Source organism: Mastigoproctus giganteus, chromosome 2 (assembly GCF_048544385.1).
Source record: "Mastigoproctus giganteus isolate SK-2022 chromosome 2, ASM4854438v1, whole genome shotgun sequence".
In the NCBI taxonomy this organism is placed as follows: domain Eukaryota; kingdom Metazoa; phylum Arthropoda; class Arachnida; order Uropygi; family Thelyphonidae; genus Mastigoproctus; species Mastigoproctus giganteus.
This window is the reverse complement of record NC_143576.1, coordinates 249039776-249063504: the sequence shown is the minus strand read 5'-3', so window position 1 is coordinate 249063504 and position 23729 is coordinate 249039776. Positions and strand designations below refer to the sequence as shown.

Below are 23729 nucleotides of genomic sequence, written 5' to 3'. Positions count from 1 at the left end.
TTTAAGGAAGAATTAGACAAATTATTAGAGGGAATGGAGGTGATTTGTCCATTCCCTCTAATAATTTTTATTTTGTAGTTTTTTTTTTTTTTTTTTTTGCTGATGCTATATGAGCATGCTGCTTTGCAACATCTGCCACTACTACCACTAAATGTTACAGAATACCATTCTGTATGAATAACAGTTCTTGGAAAACTATATCCAGAGATGCGGTGGTTGCACCTCAAAAGTTTCAGGCATCTGCAAGAAGCATTTATCATTTATGAATTGTTCTGGTACTTCCGAAACCAAAGTGGTATATAGTCCACATATTTTTGCATAAAGTTAGCTAGAGCATTTCCCAAAATTGATTGGATTTTTTGGTCTCCTGCAGAGACCCTCAATGAACTGAGAGCCTCAGTTCAACGAGGGTTGCTGCATGAGTTTTTCATGAATTGTATCATGGCAGAGCCATCTTCTCCATTAGTCATATTAGTCACTGTGCCCAGGGTCTACAAAGTTTTTAGAGCTTATGAAAGAAAAGGGATTCAAAAAAATATAATTCAGCAATTTTATTCCAACAATAAAATTCTACAAACTAATTTTTAAAAATAGATTTCTCCAATAAATCATTTCTTCAGATTTTTCTGTTAGAAAAATCATTAATAACATCATTAAAGTTCCTATTGCAAGTAAGTCAAGTGCTGAAATAAGTATTGTAGAATTAACTTCAAAACCAAATTCAGAGAAAGGCTAGAAAATTTCTCTAAACACAAAAACACTTAACACAAGGGGAATTTTGAAAGAATGTAGTCAGGCCTTGAAATTAAGAGTACCTAGGGATTATGAACACTACAAGGGGACCCTGTATCATGGTGTTCCATAAAAGATATATACCAACTAAGTGTGTTGCAGTCATGCCAAAACAAATAGTGATGCTTTTGTCCTGTACTGCAACTACTTCACTATCATTTTGAAAACTCCTCTGCTTCATCTGATCATCAATCATATTGACCACATCACAGTAATCCTCTTTCCATAATAATATTTTCAGAAAATTCAATGCATTTGTCAGAACCTTCTGTAATAATTTTTGTAAATAAATGAGGTCTATCCTACTCTATTTCTGTTGCAGTGATGTAGAGTAAAAACACTAACAGCTAGCACATGCAAAGGGCTGCCTGCCCACCATTTACTAAAACTGCCCTCGAAGGGCCTGTAAATTAATAAATTAAGGGCTATAGATAAAGGGATGGTTGAATGGGAGAAGACAGAGGGCGGTTATCAATGGGCACTGCTCTTTGTGAACTAAGGTTATGAGTAGAGACCCCCAGGATTCAGTGATGGGCCGTGTTTCAATATTTATTAATGATATCGAGCTTAATGTCTAAATTTGCAGATTAAACAAAGGTTGGCAAATGAAAGTAATCAAGGTAAGCTACTGCAACAAGACCTATAAAAATTAGACCAATGAGCTGAGAAATGGCAGTTGAAGTTTAACATTGATAAATGAAAAGTTCTACATATGGGTAGCAGAAATCCCAGATTAACATAGGCTTTTGATTTATCCCACAGCACTAGTTCTAATAACAAAAAGTGTTCCACTGTCATTCTTTCATCTAAGCTTTGAGTAAAGCAAACTAAACTTCTCACCCATTTAAAGTTTGAGATTAGGTTGAATTAGTTTCGGCCTTTAGACGTCTAATCACATGCATTACTGGATGAGACTGATTCCTCATGAGTGTCAGCTATTCTGGGGAAAACATCGAGGGAACCTGTTTCTAGGTAGTTTAAAGACTTGCCTTCAGGCAGACCACTCACAAGGAAATGAAAGAAACTTCGGTAACAATATGCATTTGAAATATACAGTATATGATTTATATCCACATTATTAATTAAAATTGTCCGTGTGGAAACTGATATATTAATTTACACTGGTTTGGAAAATTTCTAACTAATTTTATACTTCGGATGGTTCATATGTTTTTAGTGTTTGGAATATTTATGGCAGTATATGTTTCATATATTACCAGTTGCAGACATTAGCATTAGTAGAGGCATTTGATGCAAGAAAGCAAGCTTATGCAGCATCAGCCAAAAAAAAAAAAAAAAAAAAACCACTTCCACTTCACCCCTCTGTTCGTTCAAAATACCTGTCCAGCTGAGCCTTAAACTTATTTAGGCTATCAACCTCCACCACAAGGGATGGAAGTCTGTTCCACCAACCAACCACCCGCTGGCTAAAGGCAAATTTCCGCACGTCTATCCTACATCTATCTTTCCTCAATTTGAATTTATGCCCTCTCAGGTGATTTTTCTGAGCTAGAGGAAGAATCCCATCAGCATTGAGCATGCTTAAACCATTCAAGGCTTTATACACCTCTATCAGATCACCTCGCTGGTGCCTAGTCTCCAGACACTGTAATTTGCAAAACTTAAGCCTTTCTTCGTAAGAGCACCCCTTTGTTCCATTCACTAATCTTGTTGCCCTTCTCTGTACTCGTTCCAGCAGCTCTACATCCTTCTTGAAATGAGGCCTCCAGACCTGTATACAGTACTCTAGGTGTGGCCTGACCATCGCCTTATACAATGGAATAATCACCTCCTTATCCCTGCTGGAAAAATTCCTGTATATCATTGACATTGTTTGGATATACTATTATAAGCAGTTTATTTACTGGGTCTAAATTAAAAATGCAGTTTTTCTAACTTGTTTGACTCCTTATATTAATTAGGAGTAACTGCTATAAAGGAGATAAATCTTATTGTGATCTAATTACATATTTCTTTAACAAAATCAAATATACCAAGTTTATTTTTTTAAATAAAAGTCATTTAGCCTGCTGCTTAATCATTGGGGATATACACTGTTCAAAACTGTTATGATATCACATCAAATAAGTATAATTCTGGCAATTCATACAGAAAAGAACGATAATTACTTGAAAAATCTTCACAATCAAGGGTTTAGTGTCAAACAATGTTAACTACAAAACTGCATTCTTTTTGAGAGATAACTTAAGTTTTACTTTATACAAATAACAGTGCATATCATGTCATAGAACTGTATCTCTCTAGAACTTTACAAGTTAGCTTGATCTATAAGTACATTTCTGGTAAACTAAAAAAATGTCAAATGACTTTTTCATGGTTAATTATAAAAATGTTGACTACAAAACAATTTTGTAGTTAACGTTGTTTGACACTAAACTCTCATAATGTAAGCATAAACTGAAGCCTTGAAAACTGAATCTCAGTCTCTATTCAAGGAACCAAATTGTCCCCAAAGCAGAAATGAACCAAATTGTCCCCAAAACAGAATTAAATGCAGAAATGTACTTAATTTTCAAATAAAGGGCAAGCTCTTTGAATGCCACCGATCTACCATTTTTTTTTGAGCCTGTTCTATGATGCCCTAGTGTCACACCACAAATATATGGGAGGGTGGGGTGGTGGTTGGAGCCACCACATTACAAATAAATATATAGCACTTTACATCCTTTTTTAAGAGAAGTGCTTCTTTTGTGGTAACACTAAAGAACTTATAGTATTTGTTGCTGGTGTTATTTTTATGATTCATCAGCATTGGGAAAACCACTATAATATGACCGGCTCCTCCATAGCCAGGTGGGCAAGAGCAGCACTGCGTAACACACGCTTCTTGAATAGACCGGGGTTCGAGCCCATGACCACCAAATACGGAGGATGCAGAAAGTTCAGGGAATGACCACCACATATCCCCGGAGCAACATGGTCTTAGTTGCTAATGCTCCTAAAAACCAAATAACAAACTATAATATGACATCACGGACTGCACTCATAGTGGACTCACATAAGATCAATTCCATTGAAAGGGCTTGTCCTTTCTTTCACATTTGTCTGTTCTAACCAAAAAAAAAAAGAGAGACAATTTTTATTATAAAAATAATTCTTACTTATAATATTTACTTATAGTAAATACTATAAGAAACAACACCTTTTACACTCTTCATGAAATCAGTCATTTTTCATAAACTTATTAACACTAGCCTTAACATCATATAATATGCTACAACAGTGTGGATAACATTGTGCTAGAACAACTTTATTGTTCTTTCTTGTTGGCATTAATAAAATCTTTCTCTCTCTTTCTCTTGTACCATGCCTTTCACAAACAAAATTTCATCAAGTGGGGGGGGAGGTGAGAGTGCAAAGTTTCTCTTTGTGAACTCAGATGGTAACCTACATAATCTTCTCATATTTAGCCATAACGATACATTAAAATATCTGTGGATACTATTACAGATAAACATTCATAATATAGTAAACATTTCCTCTGTCATAAGACACCTTTTGTGAACATGTAAAATACAAGGTCCTTCAGTCAGACTTAAGTTCTGTGTCCTTCCTGCATTTGTTTAAACATGCTAAGAGACAGCAACAGTATTGCACAAGTTAAGAATTGGAATGTGGACCTTTCATAATTTTTCATTATGCATATATGAGTCCATTACATAATGATAAATCAATGTATGTATATATGAATAAAAAAAATATGTAATTTATTATAAATTTTAGTTGGGTTATAAACCAACACAATATAGTACCTATCAGTACCAAAATATTAAGTTTAGCTCTGGTTTTAGTGAAAGTGCAGTTAATTATTGTTACTTTTTTTATTCAGGTAAATATTTTCATAACATTAAAGAAATTGTATTTCATGAGAATAGAGAATACAATTTAAGCAATAGTGCTTTAATATATGGCTCTCATGATTTTGAAAAATTAGTCCTAACAAAAATTTATTACTTGTTTTTAAAATTTCAACTTGATTGCACTTGAAAATCATTAATATTTCAACTTGCCCAATTTAAATCTGAATTTATTTATTTGTGCCACACATTATTCATAGCATGGCAACAACCACAGCTACTACTTTACCACCAGTAAGAACATCCTGCCACGTACCACCAGCACTAATGTCATCAATCAGTGAAGAGACAATTTCTTTGTGGTTGAAGTTAGGAGCCTTGGAAAAACTTGAACAAGCAGTTATAGATGGATATGGAGATCTTTTAGTAGGAAAGACATCACGCATTCCACAAGTTAACAAATTTCTAAAACAAGTACCACTCTTTCAGGTACAATATTATTTCATGTATTTATCTTTTAATGGAAGCCTACAAACCACTTAACTTATCTCAAAATAATTATATATTATTATTTTTCTATTATCTATTTAATATTAAATTATTCCTTGTTTTGGAGATTAGTAAAACACAGTTAAGCATTTTCTTAATACAGGTATTATTATTACAGTAAAACTTTGATTTAATCAAATGCTAAATCTGATCATCTATTAAATTCAAAAAAAAAAAATAAATAAAAATAAAATATATATATATATATATATATATACACAGTTGCTGAAGTTGATAGAATATTAGGAAAAGATGCTGTACTATGAAATAAAAAATATTAAATGTAGCAATACTTTATTTTATTGAGGTTACCAGTTATGTGGAGGAGAAGTGCATAATTACAGATGTTTTATTATAATTTCTAGCAAAATTCTGCAGTTTCAAATAGTGGAAACTCAGAGTGAAACTTATTCAAAGCCTAAAGAACTCTCAAGTACCCTCACTGGAGGTTCAGATGATTACTGCTATCTGATATGCTGGTCAGTGATGATAGGAAAATCACACTTAACTGTCTGATTATTCATTCTTTTCAGGGTGGCATATACTCCTTATCTGTACTGTTAAATTTTTAGAGGTGGACAGGTTTCCAATGTTCTAGATAGTGTTACTTTCAACTGTTAGATGTTAGCAGTATGTCATATGGTGGCTATCGAATGCTTAACATGAAATTACAATCAGAGTTAATACAAGGCATAAGTTTGAACAATTCTGATTATTGTACTAAAAAAAAATTATAAGTTTATATTTTAGTAATTATATGACAACTTGTACTATAAGAAGTTTGAAGTAGAATTGTTATATATATATATATATATATATTTTTTTTTTTTTTTGCAGGCGCCTTTTAATATAGCTTGCATCATTTTGATGCTCACTCTATTAATACCCTCAACAGAGGTGCTGTTAGTAAATAATTTATATTTGTTTATTATACATTTTCAATCATTTTTTGTGGCTATGGATGCTTTGATGATGCAACAGTGGTCTAATCAGTGAACTAACACTTATGGAAGGTGTTGGTTCATTGATTACCATAGTGCAGAGGCTATAGTTGCTTATATTCTTTCTTCATCAGTTGTGTCTTGTAACTTTCCTGTGGTTGGGCTTCAGTGGTTAAATATTTCATTATATTTTTATACAGGGTGTTTCAATTAAAAGGCGCTTAAAACCTAAAAATAAGCAAATCCACCTTTCTTATTTTTAAGTTTTAGGCTAATTGTGGTTAGGACTTTTTTTGACATAATTTAGACTAAAATTTTTGAATTTGAAAAATTTTAACTAATTTAATACAAAATAAATCAAATTGGACTAAGTATTACCATTTAGATTTTATGATTTCTAAATTAAAATTCTGACTGATCAACTGTTTTTTTTTCTCAATGGGAAAAATTCTTACCCATGTATGGTATAAGTCTAAAAATTCCATTTCTGTACTTCTTAAATGCGTGTACTGAAAACAGAATATCATACAACTGTTGTGGTTTTTTTTTTTTTTCGAATAAAATCTGTTTTCATTGGTGATGACTGTAACAGTATATACATGCACAAATAAGTGACAACACTGGAAAATGTTGGCACTTATTTGGCACAGTAGTGAACAGCATGGAATCAGAATGGAAAGTGCATTCAAAGACTGTATAGTAAGACTGACAGAGCAGGTTTGTAGAAGGACAAGCAACAGAAGGAGGTGGAAAGAAACCCCATGGTGGAATGATAGGACAAGAACGGCTGTGAAAATCAAGAATAATGCATTCAGGACCTACTTTCAGAACAGAAATGATGAGAATAAAGAGAGATATGAAACTGAAGAGAGAGGCTAAGAGGATAGTTAATGAGGAGAGAAGACTGTGGTTGGAAGAATGGAGTGGAACTCTACGACATGATATCAACAGTAATAAAAAGATGCTGTATGGTATGGTGAGGAATAGAAGAAGAGATGTTGAACAGAGCAGCAAATACTTGATGGATGAGAATGAGAACCTAATAACCAAGGATGAAGAGATAAGAGAAACATGGAAGAAGTATTTTTAAAATCTGTTGAATGAGCAGGACAGCCAGCAAAAGGGACAAAGGCAAGTTGATCATAGAAGAGGGGATGGAAGAGAAGATATGGAGAGAGAGCAAACAGACTTGACGTGGAATGATGTAGTGCAGGCATGGAAATACATCAAGACAGGTAAGTCTGTTGGTATGGACGAGATAAATGGAGAGATGCTGAAGGCTACAGGTGAGGCAGACACCTCCATAGCCAGGCGGGCAGGAGCAGTAGTGCGTAGCACACGCTTCTTGATTAGATCGGGGTTCGAGCCCGTGCCCACCAAATATGGAGGATGTGGAAAGGTCAGGGAATGAACACCGCATATCCCCGGAGAAATATGGCCTTAGTTGCTAATGCTCCTAAAAACCAAAACAACAAAAAACAACATACAGGTGAGGCAGGGATAGCGTGGACATACAGACTGTTCCGTAAAATCTGGGATGAGAGACTGGTGCCGAAGGACTGGAAAGAAGGTTTGATCATCCCGTTGTTCAAGAAGGGGAACAGGAAAAAGTGTCCCAATTATAGAGGCATCACATGTGAGTAAACTGTATGAGAGAGTGTTAGAGCGGAAGATAAGAGGAACGATTGAAAATAGGATGGCCGAGGAACAGTATGGCTTTAGGCCTGGCAGATCGACGGTGGATCTAATTTTCTGCATCTGATGGATTTGTTTGTTTGTTTGTTTTGAGTTTTATTGGGGCATCAGCGACTAAGCAACTGATGGAAAAGTGTTATGAACACAATAAAGAATTATGGATGGCATTTTTGGATATAAAGAACGCGTTTGATGCCGTAAAGAGAAAGTGTGGGAGGTTTTGAGAAACTTGGGGATAGAGGAACATCTTTGGAGAGAACTGAGAATATGTACACCAATACAGCATCCGGCCTCCGTAGCCGAGTGGGAAGGAGCGGGAGTGCAGTAGCACACGCTCTTTGAGTAGACCGGGGTTCAAGCTCCTGACTGCTGAATATGGTCGATCTGCCAACAACCCGCACTGGACCAGCGTGGCAGATTATGGTCCATTTCCCTCAGCATGAATTGTTGAGGAGGCTTCCATCCTGCAGTGGGTTGATAATGGCTGCACTTTTTACACCAATACAGTGAGCAAAGTAAGAACAGTGATTGGGGTTGACGGAGAGCTTCGAAATAACATCACGTTTGAGGCAAGGAGACATCCTCTCACCGCTACTATTCATAGCTGTCATGAATGATGTGCAATATAGAGGTAGAACAACTTGGACAGGACCAGATGAAAGTCATGTTCTTCACAGATGACCCTCTGCATATGAGGAGAGAGCAGGGAACAAGTGCAACGGAAATTTGATATATGGGCTAGTATGGACAATGAATTTGGACTGGTTTTCAGTCAGGCGAAGAGTGAAGTTATGGTTCTAATGAGGAGTGGCGAGCTTGATGGATACATTACAATGGAAGGGAAAGAGCTAAAAATGGTTAACAACTTCAAGTATCTAGGAAGCACCATTACAAAGACTGGAGTGATAGACGAAGAAATAAGTAGAAGGATACAAGTGGGCGAGAATTTCTATAGGCAGACAAGAGATCTGATCTGGAACAGGAACATACCACTGAAGTGTAAGAAAGCTATATATCAGACCTATTACGTACCAATTCTGATGTATGCATTTAAAACTTGAACCATGAAGTAAAAGGATGAAAGCAGAATTCAGGGAGCAGAAATGAGATTTGTGAGAAAGACAAGACACAACAAAATCAGGAATGATGTGATTAGGGAGAGAATTCAGGTTGATAAACTCCAGAATAGGACTGAAAGGTCCCGTTTGAAATAGTTTGGACATGTCAAGAGGATGAACGAGAGGTGTTTGCCAAGAAGAATGTTTGATTTACAATTAAGGGACAAAAGACCACGGGGCAGACCAAGAATGAGATGGCAAGACATGATAAAGACCAATGTCATTAAGAGAGGAGGAAACTAGAGTGAAATCAATGAGGGAGAGAAGTACAAGGACAGGGCAGGATGGCAAGGCTTCATACGCCAACCAATGGAATAGCGGAACAATGATGATGATGACTGGAAAATGTGCTGAACTAGTGTTCAGCTAACCCAATACGTGCAAAAACATAGTGGTCACTAGTGGGACACTGGTATGACACACCAACATTTCATTCTGCATGCAATTGTCTTTGTTCACAATAGCTAAGATATAAACTAACCTTTATTATTACATCAGCATCTAAGATTATACATTTTATTTGCAGATTTTATCAGTTTTTATATATGACCTCATTTCCATATATTATCTGCTTTATTGAAAAATTTAGTATTAGTAGTGGCAAAGGATGAAGGGAAGTTAAGCTGATACAGTTATCAGCCAAATTCTTCCTTGAATAAATTTAAGAAAGAATTAGCCATCCCCTCTACTAAATTGGCAAATTATACCTTAAATTTATTCAAATTATCAACTTCCACAACACCAGATGGAAGTTTGTTCCAGCAATCAACTACCCACTGGCTGAAAGCAAATTTCCACACATCAATCCTACAATCATCCTTCCTCAATTTAAATTTATGTCCTCTTATATGTTGTCAGAACAAGAGTAAGGATACCATCAATGCTTAGGTTACTCAATCTGTTCAAACCTTTGAAAAGACTGAGTAAGCTAAAGGATTTTATCCACAGCTTTAATGATTATGATTTTATTGGCGCAAAAACCATAGCTTTAAACAACTCGATTAGATCTCATAGATGCCTAGTTTTCAGTGCTGAAAATTGTAGAATTGAGGTTTTTTTCTCAATAAGAGTAAGTACCCTTTAGTTCCATTCAACAATCATGTTGCTCTTCTCTGCACCCATTCCAAATGATTCTTATCCTTCTTCAAATGTGGGTTCCAGATCTGTATACAGTACTCAAGATGTGGCCTAACCATTGCCTTATACAATGGGACAATCACTTGAATTATCTCTGCAGACAAAATTTCTTTATATCACTGACAAAACAACATGATCTGTCTTAGTAGCCAGCTAGTACAGGTCAGAGAACATCATGTCTGACTTCACAATTATTCCAAGTTCTTTTTTTGTTTTCCACTACCATGAGTGTGATAACACTCAGTATGTTATTCTGGGATTACAGCTATCCATATACAGTACCTTGCATTTTTCAACATTAAACTTCAATTCCACATCTCAGCCCATTTGCCTAACTTTTCTAGATCTTGTTAGCCTTGATTAGTAACCCCCATTTCCAGCCTTTGAATCACCAGCAGGCTTAGCCATTAAGCCTGGTATGCCTTCAACATCCTTAATAAATACTGAAAACAACAATGGGCCCAGCACTGAATCTTGGGGGACTCTACTATTAACAGTATTCCAAGAAGAGCAGTGCTCACTGAAAATCACTCTCATGGCATTAACTTGTTTGTAATGCCAAACTGCTTAATTTGTATAGGTTTTGTCTTTTATGTGGAACAGTATAAAAAGCATTTGTGAAATCTAAGTATATGATTTCAAAATTATCTTTTGATTTGACTACTTCATAGTACCCAATCAGACTGGTCACACAAGATCATCCCTTAATACATCCATGCTGTTATTGACATATAACTGCATTCCTATCTAGATGGTTCTGCATCAGACTCCATTACTTTCCCTGAAACAGAAGCCAAGTTTGCAGGTCTGTAATTATTCACTTCATCCTTTGATCCCCTTTGTGAACTGGAAATAAATTATTTCACATTTCTAGTTCTTATGGATTCACTGGTGATCCACTCACGAATCCAAGGATGCTATCATAATATAATTGGATAAAACTAAAAGTGAATAAGGCACCTGGAGCAAATGGAATCTGCTCCAGATGTCTTATTCACTTTTATTTTCAACAACTTCTCTTTCATTTTCCTCTCAGTTATTACAAAATCCAGCAGCTCTCTGTCAGAATTTGATATACTTCTAGCATCCACATCCTTAACAAATTCCTCAATTACCTATTCAGTTTGTCAGCAACCTGGGCAGGATCAGCAAAATTAAAACCATTCATATCTACTGGACCAATGTGATTCATCTTTTTCCTTCTGGTGGTAACATAAGTAAAGAAGTCTCTGCTACCTATCTATTATTATTATTATTATTAGCCATATGGTACAAGGAAGCCTGAGACTTATGCTGCACCAGCCAAAAAAAAATTTTCTGAACCACCCAGAGAGAGAGAGAGAGAGAGAGAGAGAGAGAGAGAGAGAGAGAGAGAGAGAGAAGTAGAAGGGAATCACCAAGAAAGAGAAGAATGATGATATCCAGCTCAGGACCCTGGGTGTGCCAAGCCCATACTCACCAGATGTGAGCCCCTGTGGGTAATCTTTGCATCCTTTGCCATAGCCTTCTCATAACCTGCCTTAGCTTGCCTAATATCCTTTACGCAAGCTTTGTGATTTAATTACAGATTTGTTCATATCTACTATAGGTTTCTATAACATATGCATTCCATACTTCTCTGCTATAAATTTCATTCATCTGACATCCATTTAGGTCTAAACCTTTAACAATATCTCTTCATTGGTATAAAAGGCTTAAGGGTTAATAGCTTCTAAAATTGCTTCCCTCAATGCTCCCATTTAGAATTGCAGCATGTAATATCAATTGGTTCCAGTGAATAGAATTTAAAATCCATATGAAGCCATTGTAGTTATCTTTATAAAAGCAAAATCTCATTCTCTTTACCTTTGACAATAGTTACATCGTAAATCACACATCAATACACTGTCATCACTACTATCTAATTATATAATTGTATAATCCGTCTATTTGTATATCTTATAACTTAGTAGTACTTTACATTTGTCAATATTAAACTTCATTTGCCACCTCTCAGCCCATCTGCTCAACCTTTCCAGATCCTGTTGCAGCAGCATAGTGTCACTAGTGTCCTTGACAACCCTGTCAACCTTCGTATCATCTGCAAACTTGGACATTAAGCTTGATAATACCATCATCAATATCATTTATAAATACAGAAAACAATAATGGACCCAACACTGAACCCTGAGGGCTCCACTAATAACATTAGTCCACGATGAGCAGTGTCCATTGATTACCACTCTCTGTCTTCTCCCCCTCAACCACCCCTTTATCCATAGCAGCAATTTGCCTCCAATGCCACACTGCTCCAATTTGCGCAGCAGTCTTCCATGTGCAACAGTATCAAAAGCCTTTCTAAGATCCAAGTATATAATATCAAAGTTATTCCCTGCATCCAGTTCCTTTGTGACTGCATCATAGTATCCAATCAAATTGGTCAGGCAAGACTTCCCCTTAACAAAACCATGCTGTGTCCGAGCTATAACTGAAGGATCATCTAGACAAGACTTCATTATAGCTCGGGAAACAGCTTATATCAACTCTGTGGTACTACACTGACAGCGGTAGAAAATGAAAGTGACCTGGGGGTGGTTGTGCAGGCAGATATGAAGTTCTCTGAGCAGTGCAGACACACTGCAAGAGTACTTATGGTGTATTGTCAATGATATATAGGAATTTTTCTAGCAGGGATAAGGAGGTGATTATTCCCTTGTATAAGGCAATGGTCAGGCCCCACCTAGAGTAATGTTTTTTTTTTTTTTTTTTTTAGTAGTTGTTGGCGCATAGGCTTCTGTGGCCATAATGCACCTCCCAAGGTTTTTGCAGTACTTTGATCCAAGCCCGAGGCGGGAATCGAACCCGCGACCTTTGGGTTGCCAGGCAGGCACTTGACCCACCCGGCTAGCCCGGTCGGCACCTAGAGTACTGTATACAGGTCTGGAGGCCTCATTTCAAGAAGGATGTAGAGCTGCTGGAACAAGTACAGAGAAGGGCAACAAGATTAGTGAATGGAACAAAGGGGTGCTCTTATGAAGAAAGGCTTAAGTTTTGCAAATTACAGTGTCTGGAGACTAGGCACCAGCGAGGTGATCTGATAGAGGTGTATAAAGCCTTGAATGGTTTGAGCATGCTCAATGCTGATGGGATTCTTCATCTTGCTCAGAATAATCACCTGAGAGAGCATAAATTCAAATTCAGGAAAGACAGATGTAGAATAGACGTCTGGAGACTAGGCACCAGCGAGGTGATCTGATAGAGGTGTATAAAGCCTTGAATGGTTTGAGCATGCTCAATGCTGATGGGATTCTTCATCTTGCTCAGAATAATCACCTGAGAGAGCATAAATTCAAATTCAGGAAAGACAGATGTAGGATAGACGTGCGGAAATTTGCCTTTAGCCAGCGGGTGTTTGGTTGGTGGAACAGACTTCCATCCCTTGTTGTGGAAGTTGATAGCCTAAATAAGTTTAAGGCCCAGCTGGATAGGTATTTAGTGAAGTGGAAGTGGTTTTTTTTTTTTTTTTTTTTGGCTGATGCTGCATAAGCTTGCTTTCTTGCATCAAATGCCTCTACTAATGGTAATGTTTCTTACGTATAGTACCCTTCTATCAAGGAATTGGAAGCAATGGCATAGCTACCATTACTCCGGGCCCTTTAGGGGACTGTCATCTTTGGCTGTCTCCTATTTTTACAATTTTCATTAATTAAGTAGGGGACCGAACATGTTCTTTGCCTCAGTGCCGGAAAAAGGGTAGCTACGCTACTGATTGGAAGCTTCAGCTAATTCATGGAACACTACTCTTAAACAAATAAACATTACTGAATTGTTATTGTTATTTATTTAAAATATTAGATGATACTCCATCGTGTATTTGATTCCTCACTATGATTTTCAATGTTCTTAAAGAATACTGCTCATACATGGTAGAAGAGATGAGAAATAGCAGGAATTTTGCTCTAGAGTGCAAACATTGATAGGAGATTTTCAGGCATCCAATAAGAACATGAATGGGGTATTACACCATGGCAGTATTACATCACTTGCCACCTTGCACTGCCCAATGTATTTCTTCATGTAAGGAGTGCCAAGTATATTTATATACAGCCTATTTGTTTATTTGTTTTCGAAAAATACTAAGTTACATCCATCATATTTTTTATTCATTATATGATTTTTAGTTTCTCTAAATTTTCTAAAGTTGCATTTTTATAATTAATGGTTTTTCCTGAAATTTTATAAAACTTAGTGCAATCTCCTAAGTATCATCACATATTATAAGTAGAATGTCTGAAATCTGTCTGTCCAAAAAACTCTATATTTTTTAAGATTGAGTGTTTATTTATTTTATTTTCTCCTTCTCAGGTCATGTGAAACTTGTTCTCTGATTAGTGCTATTGGATGGCAAATTAGTTCTCCAAATATGATTGTATTTAAGTTAATGTTTAACTTAGTGCTTTCAAAAATTCAGTCAGTAGTTCTTTTCTCCACTATATGTTCAATGTACAAATGACCTCATTCTATCTTTGGCAGCCAGCTAGGAGTAAATAAATGATCTTATGAACTTGCAACAGAAAGCATAATATATAATAGAATATAGTTAAAACAGAGTTTTAGTAATAATGTGGGTAATAATCTATTGTTTTTTCATGCAGAATAAAATTCGAGAAGTTCATAAAGCTGTAGCACAAGGCAAATTAAGGGAGGTCCAGCATCTTATTGATCGCAAGAAATTAGCATTTTGCCGTGATCATAATGGTGCCAGTCCTTTACACAAAGCAGTTATATTTGGCCATAGAGACATCATTGAGTACTTATTATTACGATACAACAGTGCTATTCACGCCAGAGATCATGTAAGTACTTTTTATCTTCCTTACTGAAAAAATTCAACAAATGAAAATATACTTTATTTGAGCTTAATTAGAGCTTGGTTGAATTTAATATTTCTCAGATAACTATATACTTAATGGAACACATACTATAGGTTTTCCCACATAAAGTTCATGTCTGTACAGATGATTTCAGATGGTTTGGGTTCATACTAAGGTTCCTGTTGCTGTAAAGTGACTGAGCGGCTGGATAGCATTCAAACATCAATTGCAACAGCCAAGGAGACCAAGGTAATGATTTTGCCTCTTGTTGATAGCCTGTGATCCTAACTGGAATGCAGAGAGGGAATCAAACATAAGCCAAACAGGGCAATAACATAAATTAACTCCATTAGTTAAAGAAAGGAAACCATAAAGAACCAAACCCCATTAATTTGTTTTTTAATTAATAAAGTTGGGAGAGTGAATTTCTTTAATTTCTTTAGTCAATTGTGTTTGATTCATTAGTCCCCCATCCCTTTTATCTATTTAGATTGTGTTTTATAGTTCACCCTGAGTTCGAAATACAAATAGTTGCACCCAGAGCATTTATCCTCATCATTTCACTGATTAGGACCTAATAAGGACTGAAATGGCCATATGAGGAGTGGCAGTAAGTTTTTTGGGATCATTTAATGTGCCTGATTTCACGTTAGCAGGTTTATGGTCTAGATCTCTAGCTACTGTACAATGTATATTCATTAACAAAATCATATTGGTAGAAATGGAGTTAACAACAAAGTGCTGTATGACAAGAAGCATTAAATCAGGTGACACTTTGATATATGGACTCTGTGTGTATGGTCATGTGAGAGATTTGGAAGTAATTATTGGGACAAATATGATATGACTGAAGAGAGAATGGTAAACCACTTATATTTTCTATAAATGCAGTGAAGACAAAATTAATAATGAATCATCGGAGTGAAAATTTTAATAGCTTTTTTTCAACTGCATTTTGTAAAAAAACTAATGTATTTTAAATACTCCTTTTTTCTCTCTCTCTTCAAAATAGGCATAGCTTCTTCAGAAAAATTGCTTTTCAGGGACAACAAATTTTGATAATGAATAACTAATCATACTTAATTTATATTGTCTATAAACAGCCACTACTAACAAATTATTTGTAGTGTTTTTCCATCCTTCAGAATTTATTTAATGCTTTTTTCAGCACAATTTAAATCAAGATAGCTAAAAACAATACACTTGAAAAAGTTTTTAAAATAAGTATATTTTTAAAAGTGAAAATATACATATTGGTATTTTTGCTTTTATTATGTATACTGCTACATAGGGTGTTCAGACATTTTTAACCATATTAAAATGTGTAATTTTTAATTAAACTAGTTATATTTTAAACACAAATAATGGTACCACAAAATTTTTAAATGTTACTACAAAAATTAAGCTATATACAATTTTAAATACACAGAAAGGTACTGCAAAATTTCTGTGATAGCCATACAATTTCTTAATGAGGAACTCTTTATGAATGGATACCATGCTATGTTGATGTAATGATATGGTTGGCAATTTGCGACTTGGGTCTAAATTGTGCCTATTTTGAAAAGTCTGAAGTTTAGATGGATTTGACATTTTTCATACTAATCTGAAGTAGATTTTCAGAACCTGTGTTCAGTCAGACTGCTTTTACAGCCTCTTTTCTCCTTTAAGCAGTGACAATGTTATATCATTATTACTGACAGCTTTTCTGCTAATTATGATTAGTGCTCTGCTGTATTCCATGTATTTCTTCCATTTTGATTTCTTGTACAAATTTAATTTATTTACAAAGATGCACTCTCCCTCACCACTAGGGAAGAATTATAATTATGTAGTGGAGTATGTTTAAACAAATCAGCCAGTTCAATGCAGTGTAATGTCCCATTACAGGGTAAGCCAGAATCAGAAAATAATTATATTTTTTCTTTTGTAAAGCTTAATGTGATTTAAGTATTAGAAAACAGGCCTTGGTAAATACTTGGCTTAAGTATTTTTATGCTGTTGTTTTGGGTATGTTTTGTACAAGTGTCCAAATTGTGCCTACTCATGATATTTAGACAAAGATAAGAATTTTATACTGTATAAAGATTTAGAAACAACACATTTAGACGACATGCTGCTTTACAGATTCTAGTGTTTGCTCAATGTTTGAAAAAAAAAAAAAAAAAATGTAAAACTAACTTAAAAACATTTTTTTTTAAAGATACTCTTTTCAAAAATAAAGTTTCTTTTCTAATTCACAGCAAGGACGAGTTCCACTTCATTATGCAGCATTTCTTCCGGATGGTGGAGAAATATATCAAATGCTTTTAGATGCAGGAGCTGATGAAAGAGCAATAGATGTGGTACCTTTTGCTTCATTTAATAGAAATATATATAAATTATACAATATCTGTTGACTAATTAATCCATATGTTTTTTTTATTTTATTAATGGCAAGATATATGCCTCTTTATTTCCACTTTTATTACTACAGCAGATTTGACCTTATAGTTTGTGTGAATCAAGGCAGCATGCTGACAGCAGGGCACCCTCTTGTGGATACAATTTACATCAAATCCAGTTGGCGGCTACACCACTTACTGGCTTTATCTACATATGTTGCCCTGCTCAGTCAGATCTGTACATATTATAAATAAAAACACTAAATACTCTTCTCTCACACTATTTATTGCATTGGAGGATTAAAATAGCGCCCCACTGCATTTGCTTGCATTTGTTACCACAAGAGGTTTAAAATTAGTACAAACAGAAGTTTGCTTTTCTGGGAGCAGACAAAAAAATTCCAAAAAAAATTATTAAGTAATACATTAAAACTTCTTAAAACTGGTTAATATAAAAATCTGCATAGTTGATATCCTAAGTTAATAACATAAAATATATTGCAAACTTAATTTAATGCAAATGGGCTATAATTTAACTATCGTCCAATTCACTGACATTTTCAATTAACAAAACAAATGAGTTGTGCACTGAACATCAGTGACGGCATGTAAGTTTTTATGAGTTTTGGTATTGCAAAAAAACTTCTTTCCAAATATGCTATATTAACAGGAAACATCAGAATCCTAACAGAAATATAAGTACTTGAAGTAAAAAAATTATGGACAATGCATTTTCTTCAAGAAACATATTATATTACTGAGTGTGCTCTACACACACTCAGTAATATAGTACCAGCAATGATATGTATACAGTGTCTCAAAAAAGATGTATGCACATTTTCATCATAAATATTTAATTGTGTATTTACGAGCATATTTCAAAACATGAGAATATTTCAAAAAAAAAAAAAGTTTTATACATAAAATATAAACACGAATCTGTTATATTAGTGTCTTCCATTTTCCAGGTTAAAAGAGTGTAAAGCATATACTATTTCATATATGCATATGCACTTTTTTTTCTACTTATTATGTACATTAAATATTTCTTATGGATCAACAGGGCTTACCTTTATTTTTTGATATAGGAAGCTTCTTTTCCAACTCTCCTTGTCCAACTCGCTAATAATTCATGGGGAAGGCGATATCAATTTTGCAAAACATTGTCATAAAGTTAGATTTTGGAGGTCTAAACGGGCTAATAATTAAGGATCGGTTTTTCTTTTTGGTCCTGTGGCTGGAATTTTGAGTTAAATTTAGGGGTCTAATAATTGGGTAAGGGGTGGGGGTGGGGGTAGGGGTTGGGGGGTTATTCTCTACATTCCTTAAGTTGGACTAGAACTTTTCGGGGCATCATGTTCACAGGAAGAGAGTTACTCACAATTCTTTAAGAACTTTTGGACTAGAACTTTTCTCCCGAAAAGTTCTAGTCCAACTTAAGGAATGTAGAGAATAACCCCTACCCCCCACCCCCGCCCCTTACCCAATTATTAGACCCCTAAATTTAACTCAAAATTCCAGCCACAGGACCAAAAAGAAAAACCGATCCTTAATTATTAGCCCGTTTAGACCTCCAAAATCTAACTTTATGACAATGTTTTGCAAAATTGATATCGCCTTCCCCATGAATTATTAGCGAGTTGGACAAGGAGAGTTGGAAAAGAAGCTTCCTATATCAAAAAATAAAGGTAAGCCCTGTTGATCCATAATATAATAGAATATAGGAATTATCGAGCACGTAATAGCTCTCTAGTATCAAATCTATTAAATGTTTCTATACTTCTATTTTGGATTTATTTCAAATTTGGCATGCTGTGAAGCACACCAGCTTTGAACCAACAGAGTAGTAATATGGAGTAGTGGTAATGAATACCATTTCATATTATCATATTTAATTTTTATTACGCAAAAACAACTCATATAAAGCTAGATGTTTTTAGAATTAGTGGCAGAGGGAGAGCAAGTAACTTTGAACCTAGGACGGTGCTAGGACAGAACAAAACTTCGTAGCATCAGTACCTCTTAAGTGGCTTGCTACTCAACTTTTCAAATAGTTGCAGCGATTGTGGGTGGTCTCCTGACTAACCACAGTCAATTACTCAATTACTCTGAGTAATTCTTATCTTAATCAAATCTCATTTACAACGGGATATCAAAAGGTTTGTACCCTTACCTAGAAATAATAGCCCTAGAAAGGTGAAACTTCACAGCAACTTAAAATCCTTTTCAATGTACGCTCCATGTATAGTAACACATTTCTCCCATCTATGGATCAGTTGTTTAAAAAGTGTGAAGTTCCACACTTTTTGCCTGAAGCCACATTTCCACTTAACTGATGACTTCCTGAGACAAGTCAAAGCAGTATCAGCACAATGGTTTCTTAATTTCTCGAAACAAGAAGTCTGACGTGGTTAGGTCAGGAGAATAGGGTGGGTGCTGCAGTAGTTCGAAGCCACACTGGGCAACAAAGTTGGTGGTGGCAACGGCCATGTGAGCCTGTGCATTGTCTGGAAGATGGACACCTCTGGTTAACATTCCACGCCTTTTCGCCTTCAAAGCATTGTGTAACTTTTTCAAAAGATTTCTGTAGTATTCTCCGGTAAGTAATCTGTCAAGGATAACTCCTTTTCTGTCCAAAAACACGGACAACATCAACTTCTTCACAGATGGAGTGGTCTTTGCTTTTTTGGGAGGTGGGGGGAAGTGTGCTTCCACTGCTTTGACTTGTCTTTAGTCTCCAGATCATACTGGTACACCCAGCATTCGTCATTTGTCACCAACTGATCAAAAAAGCTCTCAACATCTGCATTACACAAATCCAACAGTTGGCGAGAACATTGCTTCCACAAAGGCATCAGCAATCTTGGAACCCATCATGCAGAGACCTTAAACATGTGCAAATGGTCATGTAAAATGCTGTGAGCAGACCCATAACTAATTCCTGCTGCATTTGCGATGAAATGAAGTGTCACATGTCTGTCACACAGCACCAACTGCATCTCATTATCTGTGGATGGCCCTCCTTCTCTTGGCCCATCAAAGACACTTGTATGACTACGTTGGAACTCCCGTTTCCACGTTTTACACGTAGGATGGACAATTCTGCCCATACACAGCTTTCATTTCTTTGTCAATTTCCTGAGCTTTCTTGCCCTGCCAAGACAGGAACTTGATCACTGCTCGATACCCCAGTTTGTCAACCATAGCATCCTTCCTCAGATTCCGGGCTCCACCTCTGGTGTACAATCACCTACAGGAATGAAATTTCACATGTCACTTATTGAATATGTAGAAAACTTATATTAAAAACAGTATGTTCCTACTGATGTTTTTATCTAGGTTAGGGTACAAACTTTTTGATACCCCAACATACTCTGAGAAAACCATAAAAAATCCCTTCAGGCATCGTAGCAGTAGAAGTTTGTCTATATTTGGGAAGCTAGAAAAAATTTCAGATTGTTAATTTGGAGAGGCACTTGTCATGTGATCCCCCCTCACCACCAGGTTAAGATAGGGACACAACCTAGACCAGTGGTTCTCAAATTTTTTCATTAGTGGGCCAATACTGATGAAAACACAACAACAGAAATTGTGGGTGGGCCACATATCAAGTTAATGCTGTATATACATTGCACAACATACATATTAGAAAATAACACTTCTCAATAAATTTTCGATATAATTGGCAAAAAATGTATATAAAATTAGCAAATTTTCAGACAAAATCTTAAATGGTACTTTTTAAATTAAGGAACACAAAATTTTATGTTAACTGTAAAGCAAAATGAAAAACAATTAAACATAATACTGATCATAAATTTAAACAATTGAAAATAATACAAATAAATATTTAAGAATTGTAGTGTTACTTGAAAAAAAAGTATGAAATTTAAGTTTAATGTTTTATAGCATGTGATTTATGGAACTGATTTTTGTTTGATATTATTTCTATTTCATCATGAAAATTTTACCAACAAATTATAAATTTGTTGTATATAAATTTTATAATTTTATGTATATAAAAATATATACATAGTATATAAATATATAAATTATATATTTATATACTATGCATATAAATATATAATTTATAAATTTTATGTATATAAATTTTATGATTTATAAAATCTAAACAAAGATTTCCTTCACATTTATACATAACATCATAAAAATGGCTGTATACAAAAATTTGACAGGCCACAGATGGTCTACACTTTGTGATCCCTGTCAATCATTTTTTATATGACTGAAGATTTCAGTGAAGGGGAAACACATTTCACCATAATAACATAAAAACTCACAGAATTCCAGCTATTGGTATTATTGCAAATTCAATAAGATCGAGTTTATTACTTATTTATAATAGATTGCACTAACATAAAAACTCAATAAACTGGAAACTGCAAATTGTTTTTAATGTTTTATGGTTATGACCTCCAGAAATGTGCTTTAGAAAAATATCACAAAGGCATTAAAAATTGATTCTAATAACCAAACATAGGCTAACAATGAAAGTGTGGTGCATTTTAATGATTTTAATTGGTTTTTTGAAATTTGATTCTATGAAGTAGCTAATTCTACTAACAGTGATCATGTTAACCGGTGCCTACTTATTTCACTTTACGATGGGTTTATGATTGTCTCTGACCGGACCACGTGAACGGTGGGAGAGACAATCGGGGGGGGGGGGGGGGGTTATTTCGAGTGCTGCAGTCTCCTGTGCCCTGATTAAATGGCATGTTGTCCCAGTTAAGCAAAGAAAACCTTGGCTATTTTCTCGATTAGGTTCTGTGGTTCTGTTCATTAAGATTTATCCCAAATAAATGGCTGCCCGGAATTAACTGGTGGACTAAATAACCGGAATCCACTGTAAATAGCATTAAGGAAAAGAAAGGAGGGAAAAAAAAATATATTTTTTTTGACATCCAAAGTAAAAATATATGTGAAAATAAAGGGAGGTATAAGGAAAGCCAGTATGTAATTTACTAATTTTTCACATATATTTATAATGCTATTTATTAATCTTATTTTGCCGTGGAACGTACTTTATTAGAAACAGAGGACATTATATTGTCATCTTGTTATGCAAATCTGGTGGTTGACACTTGAGGAAATGCCAGGATTGTAGAATATATACAATAATATAATTTTTATATAATTATTTATTTATTTTTATGTAATGTTACATTTTTTTTGTAGTTATGCTACTTCTTTTTTTCCTTCCCCTTTTCTTTTCTCAGCAGCTATTATTTATCTATACATTATACAATCATGGTCAATGGGTGCTTTCTGTCTATCAGTGGCCCTTTTCCATAAAATGTTTTCCCATTTTTACCTACTCTTTCTTCCCTTTCCTTTTTATATAATTTTTTCAGTTATATATACATACGGTAAGACCACCATATCTGTGGGGGATATGTTCCAAGAAACGTACCAACTGTGTGGTACTACACTTAAGGTGGTAGAAAATGAAAAAGACCTGGGAGTAATTGTGCAGGCAGATATGAAGTTCTCTAAGCAATGCAGCAGGCTGCCAGGGCAGGTCATGGGGTTTTGTCAATGATATATAGGAATTCTGCTAGCAGGGAAAAGGAGGTGATTATCCCTCTGTATAAGGCAATGGTCAGGCCACGCCTTGAGCACTGCGTACAGGTCTGGAGGCCTCATTTTAGGAAGGATGTAGATTTACTTGAGTGTGTACAGAGAAGGGCAACAAGATTGGTGAGGGGAATGAAGGGATCCTCTTATCAAGAGAGGCTTAAGTTCTGCAAATTGCAGTGGCTGGAGACTAGGCACCTGCACGGTGATCTGATTGAGGTATATAAGGCCTTGAATGGATTGAGCACGCTGAATTCTGATGGGATCCTTCCACTTGTTCAGATTACGAACCTAAGGGGGCATAAATTCAAATTAAGAAAAGACAGATGTAGAATAGATGTGCGGAAATTTGCCTTTAGCCAGCGGGTGGTTAATTGCTGGAACAAACTTCCATCTGTCGTTGTGGAAGTTGATAGGTTGAATAAATTTAAGGAGGAACTGGATAGGCGTTTGGAGGGAATAGTGTGATTTTTTTTTTTTTTTTTTTTTGGCTGATGCTACATAAGCTCATACATTTGCTTTCTTGAATCACATGCCACTACTACTACTACCTACCGTGGATTGATAAATTAAACACACAGTAAGACATTAACAACATTAAATACGGTAATAATAAAGTATATTGTACATTATTATACAATATTGTACTCTCTCTCGAATGAAAGGGAAACTGATGCCTTATCCTCAACAGACAAAAGAGCAATGAAAAAATATCATGTATCAAAGGATGATGGAGCAATGAAAATTATGATTTTTATACACCTCAAAGGACGATGGCACAATAGAAAAATATATCTGTACTGTTACACATTTTACAATGAAAAATACCTGTACAGTACTACTG

The 23729-nt window shown here is 35.2% G+C and overlaps 2 protein-coding genes across 2 annotated transcripts in view; one reads left to right on the top strand and one right to left on the bottom strand.

Annotated features, from left to right (window-relative positions):
* The window catches only part of LOC150090365 (uncharacterized), a 314634-nt gene that overhangs the window by 7121 nt on the left and 283784 nt on the right, over nt 1–23729 (bottom strand). The window lies entirely within an intron of this gene.
* The window catches only part of LOC150090366 (uncharacterized), a 331637-nt gene that overhangs the window by 67799 nt on the left and 240109 nt on the right, over nt 1–23729 (top strand). Inside the window, exons 3-5 of the mRNA XM_090387860.1 lie at nt 4871–5099; nt 14685–14885; nt 17147–17248. Coding sequence (XP_090243986.1) covers nt 4872–5099; nt 14685–14885; nt 17147–17248 — 531 coding nt within the window. The 5' untranslated portion in view covers nt 4871. The remainder of the gene's footprint in view (nt 1–4870; nt 5100–14684; nt 14886–17146; nt 17249–23729) is intronic.